We start from the raw sequence: 22,072 nt of genomic DNA, 5'->3' as shown, positions 1-22,072 counted from the left end.
TATTTCTGTGCCGCCCAGTCCCAAAGGGACTGCCGCTCAGACACTATACTTTTCCGCCCACCCCCCAAAAAAATTAGAGGGAACACTGATGTTAGGAATTGTCTTTTTTTAATTATTATTAAGAAAAACAAATTAGTTTTCCCCTAGATTCTGAAGGCAGCTGATTTATTTGTTATCCAGTTAATTCAACTGGAAAATTAAAATTCACAATTACATTTTGGTAAAATCGGATGATGAAGGGTGAGAAGATGGATACTACAGGTATTGTATATTTTGAAGGTCACTTAAAGATACCTGCTGAATCATCAAGAATAAGGTTAATCATGAATCATAGTTAAACAAAGCTCTCAACTTGCCACCTCAAGCTTATAAAGGACTCAGAAATCATGTTTCTACATTTGTGGCATACACATATGATTTAGTGAGATAAAGTACAATATAATGAGAATATGCCCTGTTAGAGTCCTCTCTTCTCTCTCCGTCTCTGAGATAGAGAGAGACAGAGAGACAGAGAGAGGGGGTAGGTTCACTGGCTAAAAATGTTGAGTTTGCAGCTAGAAAATTGGCAGCCCAAGTTTGAGACTCAAGCTCTGTGCAATGGGTTCAACTCCCGTTCTTTGTTCCAGCCCCTGACCACCTAGCCATTTGAAAGCATGCAAATGCAAGTAGATTAATAGGTACCACTTTGGTGGGACAGGAACAGCATTCTGTGTCCCTTGCTGACCACATGACCGTGTAAATTGTCTTTAGACAATGCTGGCTCCCTTGGCCAAAAAAAGAGACGAGCCCCTAAGTTGGATATGACTCACAGAAAAACCTTTACCTTTAATATAGAACTCAACTCAGACATTGATTCTTCATTCTGGTAGAAATGGAGAGAAATATAATCTCTGTATTCACTCAATATATTAAGATTCTAAATAAAGTACACCATTCTCTAACTATAGCATAGCTTCAGACCATTATGCTTCATCTACATAAAGGGATAAGTCTTAAACCATTTCATGTCTCCATATTCATTTTTTGGAGTCTAATACTTTGACCAACTTTTGCTCACATATAATTCTGAGAGTTGCTGTCCAACATTCTTGGAGTTATCAGTGAGAGAATATTGATTTGGAATACATAAACAGAAATCCAGTGCAAACAAAAATAAATAGTCAAGCAGATATGAAGATATAGTTTGCTTTCTGTAGCACTGCATCAAATAAATAAATGAAATATTTGATGTTAATGTCTTTCTTCTTTGCTTTCTAGGGATGAACTTTCCCTGTGAAAATCAATACTTTACATCTAAGCCAAAGTTACTATGTAAGCAATCAGCAGGGATGCTATTAAAATTATTTATTTATGGTAGATGCCATTCATAAGTCTGACTGTCATAACTTATATAGACATTTCCCAGCTAGTATTTGTTAGGATCTTTAAGAGAAGATGTTACTAGGCTCTTTCTGATTTTTGTAAGTTTGTAAGGAGATATTTATCAAAGGGAGGTTGGTTTACAAAAGGGTAACTTAATCAGGAGGGGAAATGCAGGTCATATTACCATTTTGGCATTTTTTCAATCGTACACTGGTATTTAACTGCCGTCTTGCCCCCAGAACAAGACACCTCTGTATGCATGGCAACGAAGAGAAGACTCCAATTTGATTTCAGAATGGATCTGAACTCATGCATGCAGAGCTTACTTTAAAAAGAGAGAGAGAGAGAAAATTAACAAGGGAGTCTTAATACAAAGAAGTGTGGTTTTTTTTTTTAAAAAAGGATCCCTTTATTATCAGTTTTATTTACCATGATTAAGTTCTTTGATTTGCTTGAAAGGCACCCAAGAATAATAATCGTAATTTCAAACTTAAAGGATACAAATTGTACAGAATAAATAATACAAATAATTCTAACTAAATCTTATAGTAAAATAAATTTGTCCTGCTTCTGGTTGCCTTAATTCTAGACATTATTTTAGTGCTACCTTCCATTGACCTCTACAGTTTTGCTGTGCTGCTTAGACTTTATTGTTATCACTCTCGCTTTCTCTCTCCCTCTCTCTCTTTCACACACACACACACACATGCGCACACACACAAATCTAAATTGTGGGAGCAGCCAATCTGTGTTTAAAAACACAGTGACAGACTTGTGAAATAGTCAGAATTGAACTGAACTTTTTTTCTTCTTCTTAAAAGCAAAGTTGGGATGGTAGATTAGGACATATTAAATGTGAGCTGTGTTTACACGTGAGATCAAGTATAACAAAGAACATCATTGTATTTAGACTTGACCACAATTCTGTACACACCAAGTTGTGGAGCTTGCTAACCTTTACATGGTTAGCCACTGACATCTATGTATGCAACATTAGCATACCCATACAAATGTTGCAAAAAGCACATATCTAAGCATGTAACCATAAGATTACAATAACTAATCTCAATGCAACTTCCTAGGTTTGTGACTTTCCTTTATTTTACTTGCCTACCATATTTAAACAGATATTTCGGGGGCAGGAGGGGAAGGGAGGACTGAGAAATGCTCTTTTGTCATGTCATTATGGCAAAGACAGATTGTTCACAGCCAGAAACAAATCCTGATGGCTTATTTCTTATCTGACTTGCAGTCTGAAATTTACTGGACACAGCAAAGTGATGTTATCAAAACTTACCACTGGAGCCAATCATATAAATACAGTAAAAAATAAAAATAAAAATTGGGTGCATCAATATCCTAATATATTTACATGAAATTCTCAGTAGCGTTTCAAACTTCCCAAGTACAAGTGTCAATCCAATGTCGCACAGGGGTTTATATAGCAGCATTATACTGAAGATTGTCCCAAAATGTGATTAAAATGCCATTGAGGGAAAGTAACAAAAGGTTTCCATTATACCTTTTAAATTCCTGCATAATATACCACTTTCCCATTCCAACCTCTCTCTTTTTTTTAAATAAACAACATTCCAAAATTAAAGGTACCTAAATACTGCAGTCCTTGGAAGCTCACAAATGATTTTTTTTCCTTTTGAAACAAAAACATATTGTTCCCTTTATAATGATTATATACTACTGCCATGTAGAATGGGTTCATATATATGGATTCATCCATAACTAATGTTGTCTACTTCCTAGCAGCTGGCTAAGTCGATCCTTGTAGGTTTTTAATTAAATATTGCCTACATGGGAAAAATGAGAAGGGAACCAGAGAAACAAATGTTTTAAAAATCTGTTTAGCAAAATCAACAATCAAAAAAGAAACATTAGGGACTGCAATACACACCTAGAGGAATATGGCCAGGCAAACTGAATTTTTTCTCAGAATCCAGTTGTACAAAGTTCACATTTAAAATGGGGGGTAAGATATACGTAGTCTGAAAATTTTCCCATGGCTTCACACAGTTATCCCTGAGAGTTTCTTTTCCACTCAGATTACTGCTGTGCTTAAAAGTTCTGATTGGTGACACATTATATTATAAGGCACTTTTATTTACAAAGTTCTCAAACGTAAGACAAACCTAAGAGTTTCTGATTCAAAGCCTTCGAAGGTGTCGTTTCGTTTCATGTGTGCTGTTCCAAAACCTCCAAGTAGTCAGGTTCGGCATGCAGGTTGGCCTTGAGTTCAAAATACTCATTTTTAGTCTGTTCTAGTAAAACTTTTCTCGGCCGTGAGAGCATAAGTGTCTCCATCAGTTTTAGTTCTTCGTGAGCTCTCGGATAATGTACTTCCATTTCAGGATGCAGCTGAGCGATGCTCTTTCGAAGATATTCCGTTATCCCCAATTGTTGGAGTTCTCGCTCCTTCTCAAGGATGTTCCTATACAATGAGCTTGTGTCCTGGAAAGACAAAAAATCAACTGGTTGGTCCGCAGCTTTGTACTTGACATTTGGACCCCCAGTGAGAGGAGAGGAGTGCTCCCTCTCTAAGAGACTTCGCCGAAGGTGTTTGGAATCACTCCCGTCCTTATCATCCCTTTCATCTTGATGATCTGCAAAGTTGGAGTTGAAAGTTGGGCTTTGATAAACTTGAACCATGGGGCTGATCATACGTTGTTCATACAAAGTTGAGACTGGGCGTTCGGTAGTATGGTGTGTTGTTTTATGACCATACATGCTGTATTGGAGCTGGAGTGGATTGTTGTCCCGTACTTGTTCTTCAGTCTGTTTCTTTTTGTGCCGCCTCCGTCGATGCAGAACGAGAACAACGATGCCAGCTGCACAAAAAATCATTGTTATAAACACAACCAAGAGCCCCAGAATTAAAACAGAGAGAGGGATAACATCGGTGAGTGATTTCAGAATACTTTCTGCTGCATTGGTTGTAGTTGGTGACGTGGTGATGATTAGGAAGCTAGGGTGAGTTGGGAGAGCTGGACTGTTCATTAAAGTGGGACATAACATATCGTTGTTCAGAGATTTCAGTTCCTTTTTAGCCAGATGTCTTGGAGAGGCACAGAGAATTTCTCCCATCATTGTATTCCTATTTAGTTTTTGTATCCATTGTTGTAGTCCAACCGAATCACAAGTGCAATCCCAGGGATTATCTTCTAATTCAATTTGCACTAGCAGATCTAGATCATCTAAGACATTTTTAATGGGCAAATGGGAAAACTGGTTGGTTTTCAAATTCAGCCTGGCTAGCGGAACTCCGGAAAAGATATGGGATGGTAAAGTTTGGAGGAGGTTGTTATTTAGGTATAGGACCTTAAGTTTTGGCATTGGGCTAAAAGTACCAGGTAATATCTCCTTGATGGCATTATATTCAAGGTACAAATACTCAAGGTGCTGCAGGCCTAAAAACAAATTACGGCTTAGTTTAGTGAGATGGTTGCCATTTAGATATAATTTTTGCAATTCAGTAAGATTTATAAAGGATCCTGCTTCTAACATCTCAATGCGATTGTTTCCCAAATGAAGCATCTCTAGACTGTCATAACCCACAAGATCCGATTTCAGTAACGTCTGGATTATATTCCCGGCAAGAATCAACTTTTTAGGATTCGGAGGAGGAGAACCTAAATCTGACAAGCTTTCAATGTTTTGTTCCTGACATTGCATCAAAATCCCTGGAAGGATATTGCTGGTACACTGACAAGGTATAGGACAATATACTCCAGGAAGAAGAGTAGCTGGTTTTGTAACATGGGGTGTTAAACTGGATTCCTTGGTGGGAGTTTTAAAAATAGGTATCACCTTGGTTGAGGGATGACTATCACTTATTGATGTTGTAATCACCAAAGGCAATGACCCTGATGGAGAATCAAGGTCATTTGGGGGTGGAGTTGGACAGAGTGATTCTGTTTTTAATCTGCTTAAAATGTTACCTTTCAAACTGGGAGGGTTGTGGCACAAAACATCCCCTATTATGGACTGTGGAGGCATGTTTTCTAACCAACTCTTTAACTCCAGTAGGTCACAATTACAGATCCATTTGTTGTCTTCTAGTTGAAGCTCTAGGATTCGGCCAATGTGTTCTAAAAAACCGACATAGGGTAGTGTTTGTAGTTGGTTCCCTCGAAGATCCAGGTGAGTTAATGGAACAAAGCGAAATACATTGGGGGGAAGAAATTCAATGGCATTATCATTTAAAATAAGCACCTTAAGCCTATTGAGCTTGCTGAAGGCACTTGATTCAATTATTGTGATGAAGTTGTTGTCTGCTTGAAGGAATTCCAGGTTTTCTAGCCCATGGAAGGTGTCTTCCTTAAGTATTTCTAAATAATTGTGGTTGATATGGAGTTTTTTAAGGAGACTTAGCCCATTAAATGCCCCTGGTTCAATGTCTACAATGTAGTTACATCCAAGGTGCAATGTGATCGCATTGATAAAGCTGGCAAAATCGTTGACCTGTAACATAGTCAAACTATTGTTTAAAAGACTAAGTTGGAAAGGCCGGGATGGTGGGACACGTACTTGAGATATCTCCTTGATGCCTTTTTCTTCACAGTTTATAATTAAGATGCTGTCTTTTTCTTCACAAAAGCACAAGTCTTCACAAGAGCCAACAGTTGAAGATGACGCCAGTTCAGAATAGAGCACATCACAAGCAACCCCCATTAAACTTAATGCGATTATCCAGAGCTTCATGGTAATCCAACAGCGTCTGAAAAGTACAACAAATTGAAAACATTTTAGTTTTTCCTTCAACTTTGGTGGAAAAACAAACTGTTAGCATAATTTAGTATACATAAATCATCTAATGAAAAAAAAGCCATTCTAATCCATAAAAATATTACAATCCCTGTCTAGTCTAGTGGCAAGTGGCCAGCTTTACGTTTCTCAGTGTTATCATAAAAGGATACCTGATCTAGGGCGCTCACATTGCAGCACTGGTCAAATGGGCCCAAGAGAGGTTATACTACCTGAGACTTCTCAGGAAACAACGACTGAATGAAAAACTGCTGGTGACCTTCTACCGCTGCACCACAAACAGTATTTTAACTTACTGCACCTGTGTTCGGTTTGCCAATTGCACAGTAGCAGATAGGACAGCACTCCAGAGGGTAAATATCCTTGCCAAGAGGGTCATTGGTTGCCCTCTTCCCTCTTTGGAAGAGCTTTATAGCTCCCGCTGCATTAAGAAAGTTCAAAACATTCTTAAAGCTCCATCTCATCTGCTGTATAATGCAATATTAATGCAGTATCAGGGGTTTTCAATTCAATTGTACAGAATGCAAAGGATTCTATACAACTACAGTTATTTTTATACTTAAAATGTACATTAAAGATGGCATTTAATTTCATTGTATGACAATAAAATAAAATAGTCTAAAATAGTGATGGGGAAAGGTAGTACAGAGAACCATATCAGAGAGCACGCGAGGCGTTGTCCTATGTGCACACTGGCCAGCTGATTTTCAGCCTTCTTTTTGGCTGTTTTTGCTCTTTACAAACCTCAGGGAAGCCTCCTGATGCTTTCCAAGCCTCCTGGGGATGGAGAAAAACAGCCCAACCAGAAGTTCACTTGTGTGCTCACCCCCAGCCTCCCTTTCACTGTCAGAGGTCTTCAGGAACTTCTTCAGTTTTGGATAGTTGCAGCCAGGCCTTGCACACCTCACCAGCTGGCAAGGCTTTTCTGAAGGCCTCTGCAACCAATAACAGAGCTCCGGATCGATCTAGAGCTCTTTTATTGGCTAGAGAGGCTTTCAGGAAAGCCTTGACAGCTGGTGAGGTGTGCAAGGCCTGGTTGCAACTCTCTAGCTCCGCTTCCATTTTGTTTCCGAACTTCCACAAGGCCTTTTTTGGCCAAGAGCAAAAAACAGCCCAATGGGCCTACTGGAAGTCCAGAGGCTTCAGTGAGGCCTTCTACATGCATGGGGAGGAGAGCATTGCATTATGAGTGAGGGCATGTGAGGGCACGCTATCATGTGCACTCAATCCTTTTGGCAACCGAGTCGAAAAAGGTTCACCATCATTGGTCTAAAAACTGAGAAAACCAAGAACCGAGAAATTAGATACATTGCTTCTAATTTCCAAAATAATTTAGTTTAGCTTTGAGAGACAGAAAATTTACGGTAGAACTATGGCATACTCCACATTGGGGAAGTCATTTTTGTTCTGCTGAACTGGGATAATTCACAGCCTCATGCTTTCCAGCAGTCGATCAGAACCCACAGGGTTGGCCTTCTCGAGGTCCTGTGGGCCAACTGTGCCGATTGGTGGGACCGCAGGGAAGGGCCTTCTTTGTGGCAGCTCTGTTTCTCTGGACCAGCTATGCCTGGAAACCTGTACTGCCCCTGCCCTCTTGGCCTTCTGGAAAGCCTTAAAAATTTGCTGCCAGGCCTGGGCTGTTAAGCTATAGCACTCTGCTCCAGCCTAGAAATGAGAAATGATGAATATTTTTGGAATGGGGTTTTTATTGTTGTATATGGTTTTATTGTACATGCCGCCCAGAGTCCATCAGGAATGGGTGGGCTATACATACAATGAAATAAATATAAATAAATGCTCTTTAAACAATCATTCTTAGAGAATTGGAGGTTAAATACTTTTCAGCACAAAAGGCTGGACACCCTCCCCCCAAATAAAATCCTCAGTCCAACTTTGTCCAAAATTACCGCCAGTGGTCTTCATCCCCCGGCGCATTTTGCAGGAGGCCAGGGGACACAGAGACCGGTGCAGCCGCCATTTTAAGTTTTCGGCTGAGATCTCGCGAGGTTTCGCGAGATGTCAGCCGGAGATCAGACCAGAGTGGTCTGATCAGTGACGTGTCTGGGCGGAGCCAGCCAGCCCTATAAAAGGGCTGGCAGGCTTGGAGTTCAGCCTTTTCGCCCGGACTCCGTCACAGCAGACACCCTCCTGCCCTCCCTATCTTGCAGTGTGCCACTGGGGTCGCCTTATGGGGCCGAATAGGAATTTTTGGCGGTCCTGGCATTATAGCCGGGACCGTTTTCCCGCCTATTCCACACTGTGGAGACGGATAAGCAGTTAGGGGGTGCTTGCACCTGTTTTAGGTTAATTGGCTTACCTTTGGTCATTTGGGTAGGCAGGTTAGGGGCGGAAAACTGGGTGGTGGTTTAGCAACTGCGTGTTCTCCGTTGGGCATCTTTGGGGATCATTGACAGGTTCTCTCCAAAGGCTTGTGGTTTTGGCGACCTGAGCAGTTGGGGGGAACCTGTCTTTGGGTCCTGCCCATTTAATTCCCCTTGTAGGGGTTAGCCGGCGGGACCTCCCACATGCAAGTGCATGGCAAGGTCTCAGGTGAGGGAGTGGTCCCTCACCTGGATTAGCATGGAGCTACGCCCATAAGTTGCCCCAGAAGTTTATTATACGTCATTTTCCGCCCCGGAAGCAATTGTTTGACCCTGCGTGTCCTTGTTAGGGTTATAGTTAATTATGATAATTATGCTAATCTATTTAAAATAAATTATGCAAATTTATTTTAATAAAAAGGACCCAGTTTTAAATCCAGCTCTTGTGTCTGTGTCGTTACTCCGCCTCTCCTGCAAAACTACCCAGAGGTTACACTGAACCTAGCATCAATATCCAAGATGCCCTAGGCCTGATGCATGTCAAGGTAACATATTTTTGTTATGTCTCTGGAAATAATATATAATTCATAGAAAAGAAATGGCCAGCCAGTTCACACATTCACACTGATGTATGCCCATTATTTTAAGATAGAACAAGAAAAACAAATTCCACTGTATTGCTATTATCATGATGATATAATTATTTCTTTGGGCAATGCAATAATGGGCTGCATTTCAGTTTTGTTTTTTATCTTCTGAAAGCAGAGGAGTTAAAAAATGGCACAGCAATCAGATCCATATTTTATTCACGTTCCATCATTGGCATGGCCTACCCAGTGAAGGACTGCTATCTTCAGCGCTACCGGTGCACCCCAAGGCCGTCACAGGTTGTGCATGCCTCCAGAAAGCACGTACATGCCCATCAGTATGCAATTTGGCTTCTGCACATGCACAGCAAGCAAAATCTCGTGCAAGGACATGCGCAAGTGTGAGATTTCGGCGATGTTCGTTGATGTTTTTGCTTCTGCGCATGCACAGAACCAAAAAAATCAGTGAAAATTTATTTATTTATTTATTCGATTTTTATGCTGCCCTTCTCCTTAGACTCAGGGCGGCTTACAACATGTTAGCAATAGCACTTTTTTAACAGAGCTAGGCTATTGCCCCCACAGTCTGGGTCCTCATTTTACCCACCTCGGAAGGATGGAAGGCTGAGTCAACCTTGAGCCGGTGATGAGATTTGAACCACTGACCTTCAGTTCTACAAGTTGCCAAAATCTCGCTCAGTCAAGTGTCTTCACACAGAATTTTACTTACTGTGCATGCGCAAATGTCAAATCTTGTGCTGATGGGCACACGCGGGCACACGTCAGAGGCATGCAGCTTTGTGCATGTCCCGAAAATCACTACTGGTACTTAACCCCTTACCGTTCCGATAGCAGTCCATCAGTGGACCTACCCTTCTTTATTCTTCCAGTGCAGCAATAGGTGGCATAATCTTCTACCCACTCCCAGCTCACTATAAACCTTTCTCCAAGTCCTCGGAGAGGGGCGGCATACAAATCTAATATATTATTATTATTATTATTATTATTATTATTATTATTATTATTATTATTATTATTTCTCTTGTCTCTGCTTTCAAGTGTTACTTCAAAGGGCCTGGGCTATCTTCCAAGTCATTAGTTTATTATGCTTCATTCCAGATTAATGTTTTCTCCAGCTCTAATTAGACCCAACAAGTGACATATCCATTCCCATGGTGGTTGGTCACTACTAGAGTGAAATTTAGCAGGTTCTGACAGGTTCAGGGGAACCGGTAGCAGAAATATTAAATAGTTCAGAAAATACCACCTTTGGATGGCCCCAGGGTAGAGTGGGAATGAGATTTTGCAGTATCATTCCCCTGCCACACTCACTAAGCCATGCCCACCGAACCGGTAAAGAAAAATTTCACCACTGGTCACAACCATGATGGCATTCATTGGAGTTATTAAGATACTATGTTTTTAGCTGGTCATGTTGATGAAGACTTTTATCTAGTCAGTTTTTCCTAGTTGATCTAAATAATAGTTTCATGTCCCCTGGCCACCATATTTTTCCTCCCTCTTCTGCTAGTACATATATATTCCTTCAGGGCTCACCCTTTCAGTTTCTATCTGCTTGTATGAATCATACCAGAGGTGGGTTCCTACTGTTGTGGTCCAGTGCGCCATTCCGGTAGTGGCCCGGCGATTGCACAACTTTGGCACAGCAGCTCCTGTCTGTCTTTGCCGGTCCATGCACGCCACCATCTATTGTTTCTAATTTTTGATGATTTTTGGCTCTCTGAGCATGCACAGAAGGAAAATTGTCCTTCTGCGCATGCGCAGAAGCAAAATCATGCTGGGGATGCATGTGTGCACAAGCGTAGCAAGCACACCAGTAGGAAAAGGTAAGAGAAACCCACCCCTGAATCATACTAACCTAAACATACAGATATAAGAATGAAGCTACAAAGTCCACATTTTATGAAAGTAACCATCACTTTCTTGCTTCCACAATGTTTTACATACCATAGTAGAACAAATGAGCAAGGGACCATGTTCCCTTTATTTTAATCACTACAACATCAATGTAGCTGGGTACATAAAGTGGGGATATGCAATAAAGTATGTGCATTAGTGTCAAGTGAGAGAATGTGAGAAGTGGCTATGAAGGTATCCAGGTGTGCAAACATCTGAGAAAAGAAAAGAAACTACTTCTAAAAGGAATAGGCAGGAGATGGTAAATATGATTGGGGGGTGGGAGGGGGCAGCCAGTGAAGTTTACCTTCCCTACAAAATTCAAGGAAGCGAATAACCAATCAAAGGCAGTGATGGTTAAAACCTGAATTGAACACCAAGCACATTTCACTGTAAAATCACTACAACCAGGACTAGGGACAGATACAAGAACAGCTGGAGCAGCATGGAAGACAAGTACCTTAGTTTGCCGTAGAGTAGGGTAGAGTAGGGTAGGGTAGAGTAGAGTAGAGTAGAGTAGATACCAATAGATAGAATAGAATAGATACAAATACAAAATTACCCAGTGACTTCAACAACAGATCTGAAATGCTTGATTTTCGTAGAGAATGAGGGGTTACTGGGATTTATTTTACTGAATTAATTAATTATCCCATCTTCATTATAAATAACTTAAAATGGAGAACATACCTATTAGTCCACCCTTCTCTTATTTTCCCCTTGACAATAACTCTGTGAGGTGAGTTGGGTTGAAAGTCAGTGACTAGCCCAAAGTTGGCTTTCAAGAAGGAACTAGAATAGTCCCCTCCTTTCTAGGTCAGCTTTTTAACCATTATACCAAACTGGTTGTGATGTGATTTGGAGGCGCTTCAGGAATTCACAAAAATAAAGTTAGAGAACCTAATGTGACAGTTGGATTGGAGATTGCCCCTCTGTGATTTAAATAAGTTTAAATTTGAAGCTACACCTGCTCAGAGTATAGAATAACTATGGGAAAGGAAGAACTCAAAGATTAAGGACATGCTTCATCTAAACAGATCATTGAGCAAACCACTGCATTTTGATGCTGTAGTTTTCTAGATACACTTCTAAATGCTTTTTTCCCCTAAAAAAATTATCCTTAAGAATGTGAGTATATTCTAAGCCACTAGATCAATCTAAGAAAGACTTCACCTGCTCTTTGTGGAATAAATAAAGGTTATTTTCACCATTAAGAAAAAAAATAATGGGCTGCTACTTATAAAATGCTGTGTGTATTACATGTTTAGGGGTAGGAGATTGGTATAAACAGGAAGAAGGATAAAAACACTCTCCCAAAGAATATTATCCTTGAGAATTTAGCAATGGTACATAATCAAAGATGTAGTAGAAAAATTGAGTCAAAGAAGAAACAACAACCAAATAAAAACTGGAGAGAATAATACAGTGATACCTTGTCTTACAAACGCCTCGTCATACAGACTTTTCGAGATACAAACCCGGGGTTTAAGATTTTTTTGCCTCTTCTTACAAACTATTTTCACCTTACAAATCCACCACCACCACTTGGATGCCCCACCTCCAGACTTCTGTTGCCAGTGAAGCACCCGTTTTTGTGCTGCTGGGATTCCCCTGAGGCTCCCCTCCATTGGAAACCCCACCTCCAGACTTCCGTGTTTTTGTGATGCTTCAGGGAAATCCCAGCAGGGAAATCCCAGCAGCGCAAAACGGGCACTTCGCTGGCAACGGAAGCCCAGAGGTGGGGTTTCCCAGCAAGGGGAGCCTCAATGAAATTGCAGCATCACAAAAACACAGAGGTCCGGAGGTGGGGTTTTGAGGACTTCAGTGTTTTTGCAATGCTGTGATTTTACTGATACTGCCTTTGCTGAGAAACCCCACCTCTGGACTTCCATTGCCAGTGAAGTGCACGTTTTTGTGATGTTGGGATTCCCCTGCTGGGATTCCCCTGCAGTATCACAAAAACACAGAAGTCCGGAGGTGGGGTTTCCCATGGAGGGGAGGTAAGGGAAATCCCAGCAGCGCAAAAACGGGCGCTTCAGCTGGTAAAAGGGATGAATTTTGGGCTTGCACGCATTAATCGCTTTTCCATTGATTCCAATGGGAAACATTGTTTCATCTTACAAACGTTTCACCTTAAGAACCTCGTCCCGGAACCAATTAAGTTTGTAAGACAAGGTATCACTGTACTTATAAAGGAGACTATTTGTACCTCAGGACTGAAAGAAAGGTCCATGGTGCTTTCTGAACCTGGTTGTTTTCTTGCAGGTGTTTCAATACCTAAACTATGTTTCCTACTCTGGGTAATGAAATACCTGGAAGAAAACAACCAAGTTCAGAGAGCACTGAGGACCACACAGAAACAAACTTCGAAATAAAATATTGATTTTGTCCTCGTCAAAGGAACATTTGATTCTTTACTAGGACTAGATGACCCACAAGGTCCCTTCTAATGCTAGTAATCTCTAATCTGTAACTCACGTGAATGAGCAAGGAGTGGGATTTATTTATTTATTGGATTTGTATGCCACCCCTCTCCGCAGACTCTGATCAATTCCCCTTTCTCCCAAACATTTGATTGACTGGAACCTGATCCTTGATGGCCTTGTGTTTTTTTATTCTAGGATTTGGATGTTCAAAGCAAACATAACCCTGACATTTGAGAATATTATTGCCTAAGGTTGAAAGAGTTTCCCCAAATATCTGAGCAACATTTCAATTCTTTGAGATACATTCCCCTACTTGGATCATGGTATGGCTTCTTCAAAAAAGAAAAGTTTGGGCTGTTACCACTAGCATAGCCTCATATTTCTATAAGCAGTGGGATTGACATTTGAAGAAAATCTATTTTTATTGCTTTTCTGGCAAAAATTGTGTTGTCCATCATATGTTGAGTAGAAATATGGTCTTTAAAAATTTCCTGCTACAGATGATTGAAGAAAACATAGACAGGAGTTAGTTAACTTAGTTTAAAGATCTAGTTATATGTACATGGTGTCATATAGTCATTGTGCTTCATTCTGCAACTATAGTAACTGTTTACTTTATAGCAGGAAATGCTAATTAGAGTTCCTTGGTAGTATTATCCTGATGCTCTAAAACCAGGACACCATAAAGGCAAAAAGCTGCAAAAATATAACACTATTTCATAGGTCTAGACACCTCAAATTCAGTGGAATATATTCCTTGGTGAGTCTAAATTTAATTACATTTTTTTTCATCCAAAGTAAATCATTTGTAGATTTCAGGACTGAACATAAATTATGAGGAAGTAATGAAGTTTCTACCAAAAGACTTGAGAAAACTATTTATAGAAACACAAGAAAGCTTCTGTGTAAAAGGTAACCTAAAGCAGTGGTTTTCAACCTGGGAGTTGGGACCCCTTTTGGGGTTGAACAACCATTTCACTGGGGTTGCCTAAGACCATGGGAAAAGACAAATTTCCCATGGTGTTAGAAACTAAAGTTTCTATTCTGGCACCTTGGAATATATTTTTTACAATTTCACCAATCAGACGTTTATAGTGGGGTTGTCTGTCGGACCATCCTGCCAATCAGCTTAACGCTCTGTTGGGAGAATTGGTACTAGACTTATGGTTGGGGGGTCACCACAACGTGAAGAACTGTATTAAGGGGTCGCAGCATTAGAAATGCTGAGAACCATTGACTTAAAGGTTACCTATATGTGGGATACTTATAAGGGCACATATATATGGGGATAATAGCTCAAGAAGTATTGATTGTTGAGTATACTGACAACCAAATGGACGAAAGGAAAGAAAAGATGAGCTTGCCAAATTCACAGTGAAAGTGCTCTTAATCAGAAAGGCATGATCAAAGCAGCCCCACCTCCAAATACCATTGAACAAAGATTGCAAATTGTAGTTGAGTGATAGGGAAGGAAAGCAGAGGAAATAGCTGCACTAAAATTAAAGAGAAGCCTCTGGATAAAGTACTTGCTCTGTGATTAAAAATAAACAACCATCAGCTCACTAAGAAACTACTTGTTAAAAAATGATCTGGAATAGCAAGGAGAATTATCCATGGAAATCAATGGAGAAACCAAGGAATATAATGTAGATGGTGTTAGGCATCCCAGCATATCAAGCCTGCAGTGGAATCTTCAGCTAGATTGGAGGGAGGAGTTAAGAGGAGGTCAATTTTAGAGATTTGGTACAGCAGAAAACAGCACTAGTCTGACCTCCCCCAGAATCCTTGAACCCTTATCCCATCATTCCCAAGGAAACGCAATCAGTCTAGCAGGGGTTATTATAACATAGATCACTAGCCCTAAAGCTTCTGTTTGAAACTACACTGCTCAAAAAAATAAAGGGAACACTTAAACAACACAATATAAATCCAAGCAAATCAAACTTCTGTGAAATCAAACTGTCCACTTAGGAAGCAAGACTGATTGACAATCAATTTTACATTTCTTTTGTACAGAACAAAGTATTCAATTAGAATATTTCATTCATTCAGATCTAGGATGTGTTTTTTTACTGTTCCCTTTAATTTATTTGAGCAGTATATTTGCAGGTGATTCTGGTTGCTTTCACCATCATGTTCTCCCTGAGTACCAAAAAATAGTTTGTCTACCTTTGGATTCTTATTTAATGGGAAACATATTTTAAACAGTTCAGCAGAAGTAAATTCAATAAAAAAGGAATTTCATGTTCTTAATCAATCTTATTAGAAGGAAATACTGTAGCTATGGCAGCCCTGCAGGTTAGTTCAAAATGCATAAAACATATCAAGTCCCTCAGCAGGTTATATTAAACTCTAGATCAGAGGTCTTCAAACTTGGCAACTTTAAGACTTGTGGACTTCAACTCCCAGAATTCTCCAGTCAGCATAGCTGGAGTAGAGCTGGCTGGGGAATTCTGGGAGTTGAAGTCCACAAGTCTTAAAGGTGCAAAATTTGAGGACCTCTGCATCTATGAAGATTCTCAGTCATCCAGGTCATGGTTGTCCCAAAAATGCTTTTTCAAGAGGCAACTGGGCCTTCTTCCAAATTTCTCTTCTCATCCAAGAGATTTCTTCAGAACTGCAGAAGCTTCTTGGATAAGAAGCAAAAAGTCTTTAAGGGAAAGCAGAGAAAGTTCACTTTTGGGACAATAAATTCTAGGAGTTTCTAATGATACTTTCTAGATATAAGAGTCAAATAGGAACTTCCGGTGGCTGCGAGCCACGTCGGGAGGCTGGAGATGGAGCTCCGTCCCCAGACCTCCGTTTTCGCCCTGGTGGTCGCGATTTAGCGATACAATCGGACCCGGAGAGTCCAATCTAGAACAGGGGGTCTCCGTGCACTGGAGGGGGTATTTGCTGCTGCCCCCAGGTGCAGGATTGCCCCGCAGCGCCAGACGCAAAGATCCGGGGACCGGATTCTACTGGCACTCGGACATAGCAGCACCTCCACAAAAGAGGAAGCACAAAGAAAAAATTGGAGAAGTCTTAAAGAGTGGAAAATAGAGAGAACAGATTATTACTCCCACAAATAAATTCAAATACGAAATTAAAAAGTTAAAATAAGGCGACGAAGAAATAAGAAAAAAAAAAAAGAATTCCTAGATATAAGAGTCAGGATGGAGTAATAGTTAAGGCATTGTTTCCCAACCTTCACTGGCTGGGGAATTCTAGGAGTTGAAGTCCAGATCTCTTCAAATTGGCATCAGGTTAGAAACCCGAGACTCTGAGTTCTAGTCCCTCCTTAGGTGCAAAAACAACTGAGTGAACCTTGGCCCATCGCTCTTTCTCAGTCCTTGTAATCAAGTAATGGAAAATCAATCTTCCCAAGAAAACTGCAGAATCTTATCCAGGTAGTCACCAGGAATTAACATTTATCCAGAGGCACAAATAAATAAATACATTTTTAAAATATCTCTTGTTTGAAGGCTAGGTTTTTTTTTTTTTAATACTATCTACTTTTTCCTATTTTGATGCCTGAGGTTATTCTTCAAGAATGAATTACAAAATGGCAATATGGGGGGGCAGCGTTGTTTGTTTGTTTTAATCCAAATACAAAGACACAGTGAAGAAAGAAAGAGAGAGAAATAGATGCAGAGCAAATAATAGTTGTACCGCCACAGCTCCCAATTCATTTTGCAATTCAGAACTGCAAATGGAGGCTTTGAATTCCCAAACATCTATCATGCACCTCAGGTAAGGTCAATCTATTTAACTGGTCCCCGTCATAGGACAATGAGCTATGAATACTGTTGACTTGCAGGATGCCCCTGTAAAACTTTGAAAGTAACATTAAAAATTAAGAAATAATTCTAGGTCTATTGTAACCCAAAACTAGAGGAAGTAAAGAAGAGTGGCGGGAAAAATAGACATAAAAGAGATATGCAAAGGGACAGGTGTGCGATTGTCAACAAACAATGTCATTAACGTCAATCTGCTGTGTACATTGGGATAATACTGCTGCAGTACTTTGATTAACATTATTTATAAAACCCTGATTTCAGACATGAAAATTAGTGAAGGATACGTTTTCTTAAATTTACATTTAAAGTTATGAATGCTCCAAAACAGGAAGTTTTTAAGAAGAGATTGGATAACCATTTGTCTGAAATGGTATAGGGCAGTGATGGCGAACCTATGGCGTGGGTGCCATAGGTGGCATGCAGAGCCATATCTGCTGGCACATGAATCATTGCCCTAACTCAGCTCCAATGTGCATGTGTGTGCTGGCCAGCTGATTTTTGACTCACACAGAGGCTCTGGGAGGGCATTTTTGGCTTCCAGAGAGCCTCCTGAAGGATGGGGGAGTGCGGTTTTACCTTCCCCCAGCTCCAGGGAAACCTTTGGAGCCTGGGGAAGGCAAAACATGAGCCTACTAGGCCCAGCAGAAGTTGGGGAACAGGTCGTTTCTGGCCTCCAGAGGCCCTGGGGGGGCAGGGAAGCTGTTTTCGCCCTACCCAGGCATTGAATTATGGGTGTGGGCACTTGCGCATGCACGATAGCATACGCCTGCGCTCTTTTGGTACCCAAGGCAAAAAAGATTTTCCATCACTGTTATAGGGTTTCCTGCTTAAGCAGGGGGTTGGACTAGAAGACCTCCAAAGTCCCTTCGAACTATTCTATTCTATTCTATTCTATTCCCATTCCTTCACTTTTAAATGTGAAGAATAATTTACAGTTGCAAACATTGATTTCTCTTTATACAATGCATTTGTTGATCATCTCCCATTGTCTTATAGCAGCAATTTGTGAAGAGACAACTTTTCAAAGGGAAAAATTGCTAAGCATAAAAACAAAAGATTTTTTTCAGATACATCAAGCAAGTGTTTGGGGTTTGGTTTTCTTGTTTTTTGTTTTAGGCAAAGGGGAGGCCAATTCTTTACTACAAAGCAATCAATCAAAGCTACTCTACTACAATAGTAAACAGTGTGTGTGCTTAAGATACTCTTTCTTGAAATAATTCCCAATGAATTCAGTGTGTGACCATCATCTGTTTGGAAAGTTGTTGCTGAAGTTGAGAAATCAACTAAAAATGACTGTTTTAACTAAATATAGTCCACCTCACTTTAAAAAAAGAAACAATTTGACATAGACAGGAAAGCTACGTGAAAATGTAATTGTTCCCCTTCCACTTCACTACAAGCATGTGCCTGATCTTATAAGTCTCCCAAGTTTAGATAATCCATATTCTATGTAAATGTCACATAATCTGTTGCTGTGCATTAATTGAGTTTATTCAATCAAGATGATTTGTGGCAAACGTTTCACCCAACTGCAATGAAGGTTATGGAAAGTCACACAACTAAACAGTGGTGGAGAAAGAGATATCAGATTTGAGACTTTGGGGGTTTTTTCTAGGGGCATTTGGTTTATTAGCCATGACAGGAAACAATATGTTAGATTGGATGCATCCTGTTTCCGCTAAGATGCCCTTATGGCTGCATATTGGCTGCAGTCTTCACACATTTACTTAAGAGTACATTCTATGAAACCGGATAAATCTTCTGAATAAGCATGTCCACTGCTCATCTGAATTAACTTTGAAAGTTTTTTTAAAATGATGTGGATTTTCATTTTTTTTTGCAGAAAATTTTCAATAATAATAATAATAATAATAATAATAATAATAATAATAATAATAATAATAATAATAATATATTAGATTTGTATGCCGCCCCTCTCCGAGGGCTCAAGAGAGAATATGGACATTTAGCAAAACTAATTAAATAGGGACTGCACTTATCAATGGCCCTCTCTGGGACATTTTAAACATCTGGAGCCCTTGGTGCACTTTGAGATCAGTTGTTCACTTGCAGACATTATCCACCTACATAACATCAACAGTGTTAATGATAATGTTACCTAGTTGGGTGATGGAACATCTGCAGGCAGACAACCAATCTCAGAGAGAACCAAAGATTCTACTGTTCCATATATATTCCTTTCCATTGGAATATTTTACAGGCAAATTAATGGTAAAGTAGTACAGGTCACAAGGAGGTTAACAGAGTGTACCCCTAGATAAATATCTATAGTATTATCATTTCAATGTTTCTAAATATATTTCTTAGCTTAGTAATCTTTTGCTGATCTATTTTTGTTCACACCAGAATTTACACACACACATATGCATATGATACCTTTTGAAACCAAGGCATTGATATCTTGGTTTAATCTTGGTTTGATTTAAATAGTCCTCCTTGAATTCCCTCCACCAACCCCAGCATCTCAGAGGATGAGCAAGACACCGCATGCAGATCTAGAGGCATTCAAAGTATCCTGCTTCCTACCACTCCTAGAAGCAGAAAGTATTCACTTGCAGTATCCAATATTTCTACCTAACAATCTAATTTCACCAATACTGGATTCTTAGATACTCTTATCTGCATCAAAATCTTTGGTTTATTTCTTCATGGATTATTTATCCATGGGGAAAGGGTATGCCTTCTACACATAGGATTATAACCTTGGGCAGAATTAATATAAGTAAATCAGTCTGGGGTTGCATTGAAAATCACTTTGTGTGTGTGTGTATGCAAACACACAAACACACACACATACAGTACATGTACATACTTTGAGGGATTAAAGTTTTCCATCCTTGTTTTCCTCAAATGGAGAGTATTCCTATGTTAACTATTGCCATCCTTTCCTAAGCATACTGCAATCCATCAGTCTTTAATTCACATAGTTGGTCTCTCTGCAGAAAAAGACTTAGTGTTTATGAAAAGGATAGCTAAGGGTTTTTTTAAAAAAATAATCTACTCTTTGAGTACACCCCAGTCTTCCAGAGCCACTGGTAATACAACTGTACATTAAAAAAAATGCCTGCTTTTATGTGTGTGTGGCATGCAATTTTTCTTGTTAATACTTTCCCCTGACCGATCATAGATCTCTGTAACCCTCGCAGTAGCTAACCTCATATTATAAATGTACCGAGCAGAAGGCATGCCAAGTGACATCAATTAATTTAATTAACATTGCAGGTTACAGAAATGTGACTCATAACGGGCTGATTTGTATTTTAATTGAAGCAATCCGTCCTGCCGAATCGCCAGAAATAAACGGTTCCATTTCAAGCGTGAAAGGAGAGGAAGCGAGTTCGAGGGGAAATCTCATCGTCAGGAGGAGTTTCCCCGACCTGAGTCGGGGGTTTTGGCCAAAATGTTGCAACCTACACCACAGCAACATCCCCTCTTGGCGTAAAAGGCTCGCAAACCCATCTGTTCCAAAGGACGCCAAGACAAAAACCTCCACACGATGCCCCAAAGCGTCCCCAATGGGGTTTTCCTTTAGAGGGAGGCCATTATTTACAAACTAGGAAGATTCCCCGAAGCCCAAAGTTTTCGGCTAACAAAAACGAGGGTTGGGTAAATCTACCCTGGTAGGTCCCCGCGTTTATCTGCCCAGCTCGACAGTTAATCGTAGCCGAACTGTAGCATTTCTTTTCAAACTCTCCCTTTCTCATATGCGGGTCATTTCTCCACTTCCCCCCCCCCCATGCTTCTCTTGGAGGCTAGGCTTCTCCTTGCAGTTTTAAATGCTCCGGCATTTCATCCACGCAAGACAACACATACACACACACCCAAAAAACCGAAGGAATCCGAAGGTATCTCCCCGCAAATGACTTTATTCTCCTCTTAGTTACTGACAAAAAAACCAGGGGATCGTCCATAAGGTGATCGCCCCGCATGAAACGCGGTTGCCTTAGTTAATCGCCGGCGAGAGAACGCGTCCTTACCTGCACAGCAGCTACACCCACTGACAAAGTCGGTTATGGCACAGGGTCAGCCCTGCCGAGAGAAATCCCTTCCCTTCTCAAAAAAACCGCAGACTTTCCTTCCTTCCCTTTAATTAATTTATTTTTTTCCAACTCCGAGAAGGGTAACTCCCGCGTAGCTCTCTAGTCCCGAGAAGTGAAAATCCTGGGTCCAAAAGGAACAGCAGAGCCAAACATCCCGGGTAGCCGCGAGAGGAGGAGGAAGAAGGAGGGAGGGAGAGAGGAAGGAAGGAAGGAAGGAGGAAGGGCAGCTACTACTAGACCATCCTGTAAACAGTTATCCCTTCGCCTCAATTAACATGCACAGCAGACTTCCCAGCTCGGCTGACTTTCTGCATGTCAGTTAACCGTTTGCGGGCTTTCGGGGTGCAGGGAAATGAAAGAGGCGCTGGGTAGGATCTGGAAGCCGAGCGCGGGAGACTTCTTGCCTGCCGTTTCTTTTGAAAAGGATCCAAGCGGCGGCGATGATGTCCCTTTCCTCTTTCTCTCTGGTCTTTCTTTTGGTTAGATCGGTTGGTCAGAGACGGCGGGAGGCTGGGGAGGGGGAAGATATAGGCGCAAATAAAGAAAGACTTCTAGCCTTTTGACTCAGCCTTTAAGCCCTTCCCCATCACAGGGTTTCAATCTGCCAGGGATATTTCATACAAGATGCAGCTCCACCTTAGGAAAACTCAACTCCTCCTCCTCCTCTTCCTCCTGCCAATTATTTCTCCTCCTCCTCTTCTTACCCCTGCCCTCTTTCCCAACCAAAACATAACCCAGCCCAACACCTGAAGCTCCTGAAAGTAAAATCTGTTTTCTCAAAGCAACGGATATTCATTTCTGGGACTAAGGAAATTCTCGGGTATTTGTAGGGTCTGGTTGCTC

At 40.6% G+C, this 22,072-nt stretch overlaps 1 protein-coding gene and 1 long non-coding RNA gene across 3 annotated transcripts in view; one reads left to right on the top strand and one right to left on the bottom strand.

Annotated features, from left to right (window-relative positions):
• Positions 1-1,746: 1,746 nt before the first annotated feature.
• On the bottom strand, positions 1,747-21,819 carry SLITRK6 (SLIT and NTRK like family member 6). Of its 2 annotated transcripts, none has more exons than XM_070751303.1 (2): positions 21,167-21,819; positions 1,747-6,091 (listed from the first exon to the last, which is right to left on the bottom strand). In XM_070751303.1, exon 2 carries the CDS (start codon positions 6,073-6,075, stop codon positions 3,550-3,552), a length of 2,526 nt encoding a protein of 841 aa, XP_070607404.1. In that variant the 5' UTR covers positions 6,076-6,091; positions 21,167-21,819; the 3' UTR covers positions 1,747-3,549. The 2 variants fall into 2 exon arrangements, with proteins under 2 accessions (XP_070607404.1, XP_070607405.1); XM_070751304.1 differs by having other exon boundaries at positions 21,634-21,813.
• LOC139166976 (uncharacterized) overlaps positions 14,081-22,072 on the top strand; it is a 92,448-nt gene continuing 84,456 nt past the window's right edge. The window contains exon 1 of the long non-coding RNA XR_011559065.1: positions 14,081-14,149. This is a non-coding gene — a long non-coding RNA (uncharacterized lncRNA). The remainder of the gene's footprint in view (positions 14,150-22,072) is intronic.

This window comes from Erythrolamprus reginae, chromosome 4, assembly GCF_031021105.1.
Source record: "Erythrolamprus reginae isolate rEryReg1 chromosome 4, rEryReg1.hap1, whole genome shotgun sequence".
Classification (NCBI taxonomy): Eukaryota; Metazoa; Chordata; class Lepidosauria; order Squamata; family Dipsadidae; genus Erythrolamprus; species Erythrolamprus reginae.
The sequence above is the reverse complement of the archived record's forward strand: the minus strand, read 5'-3'. Positions and strand labels throughout refer to the sequence as shown.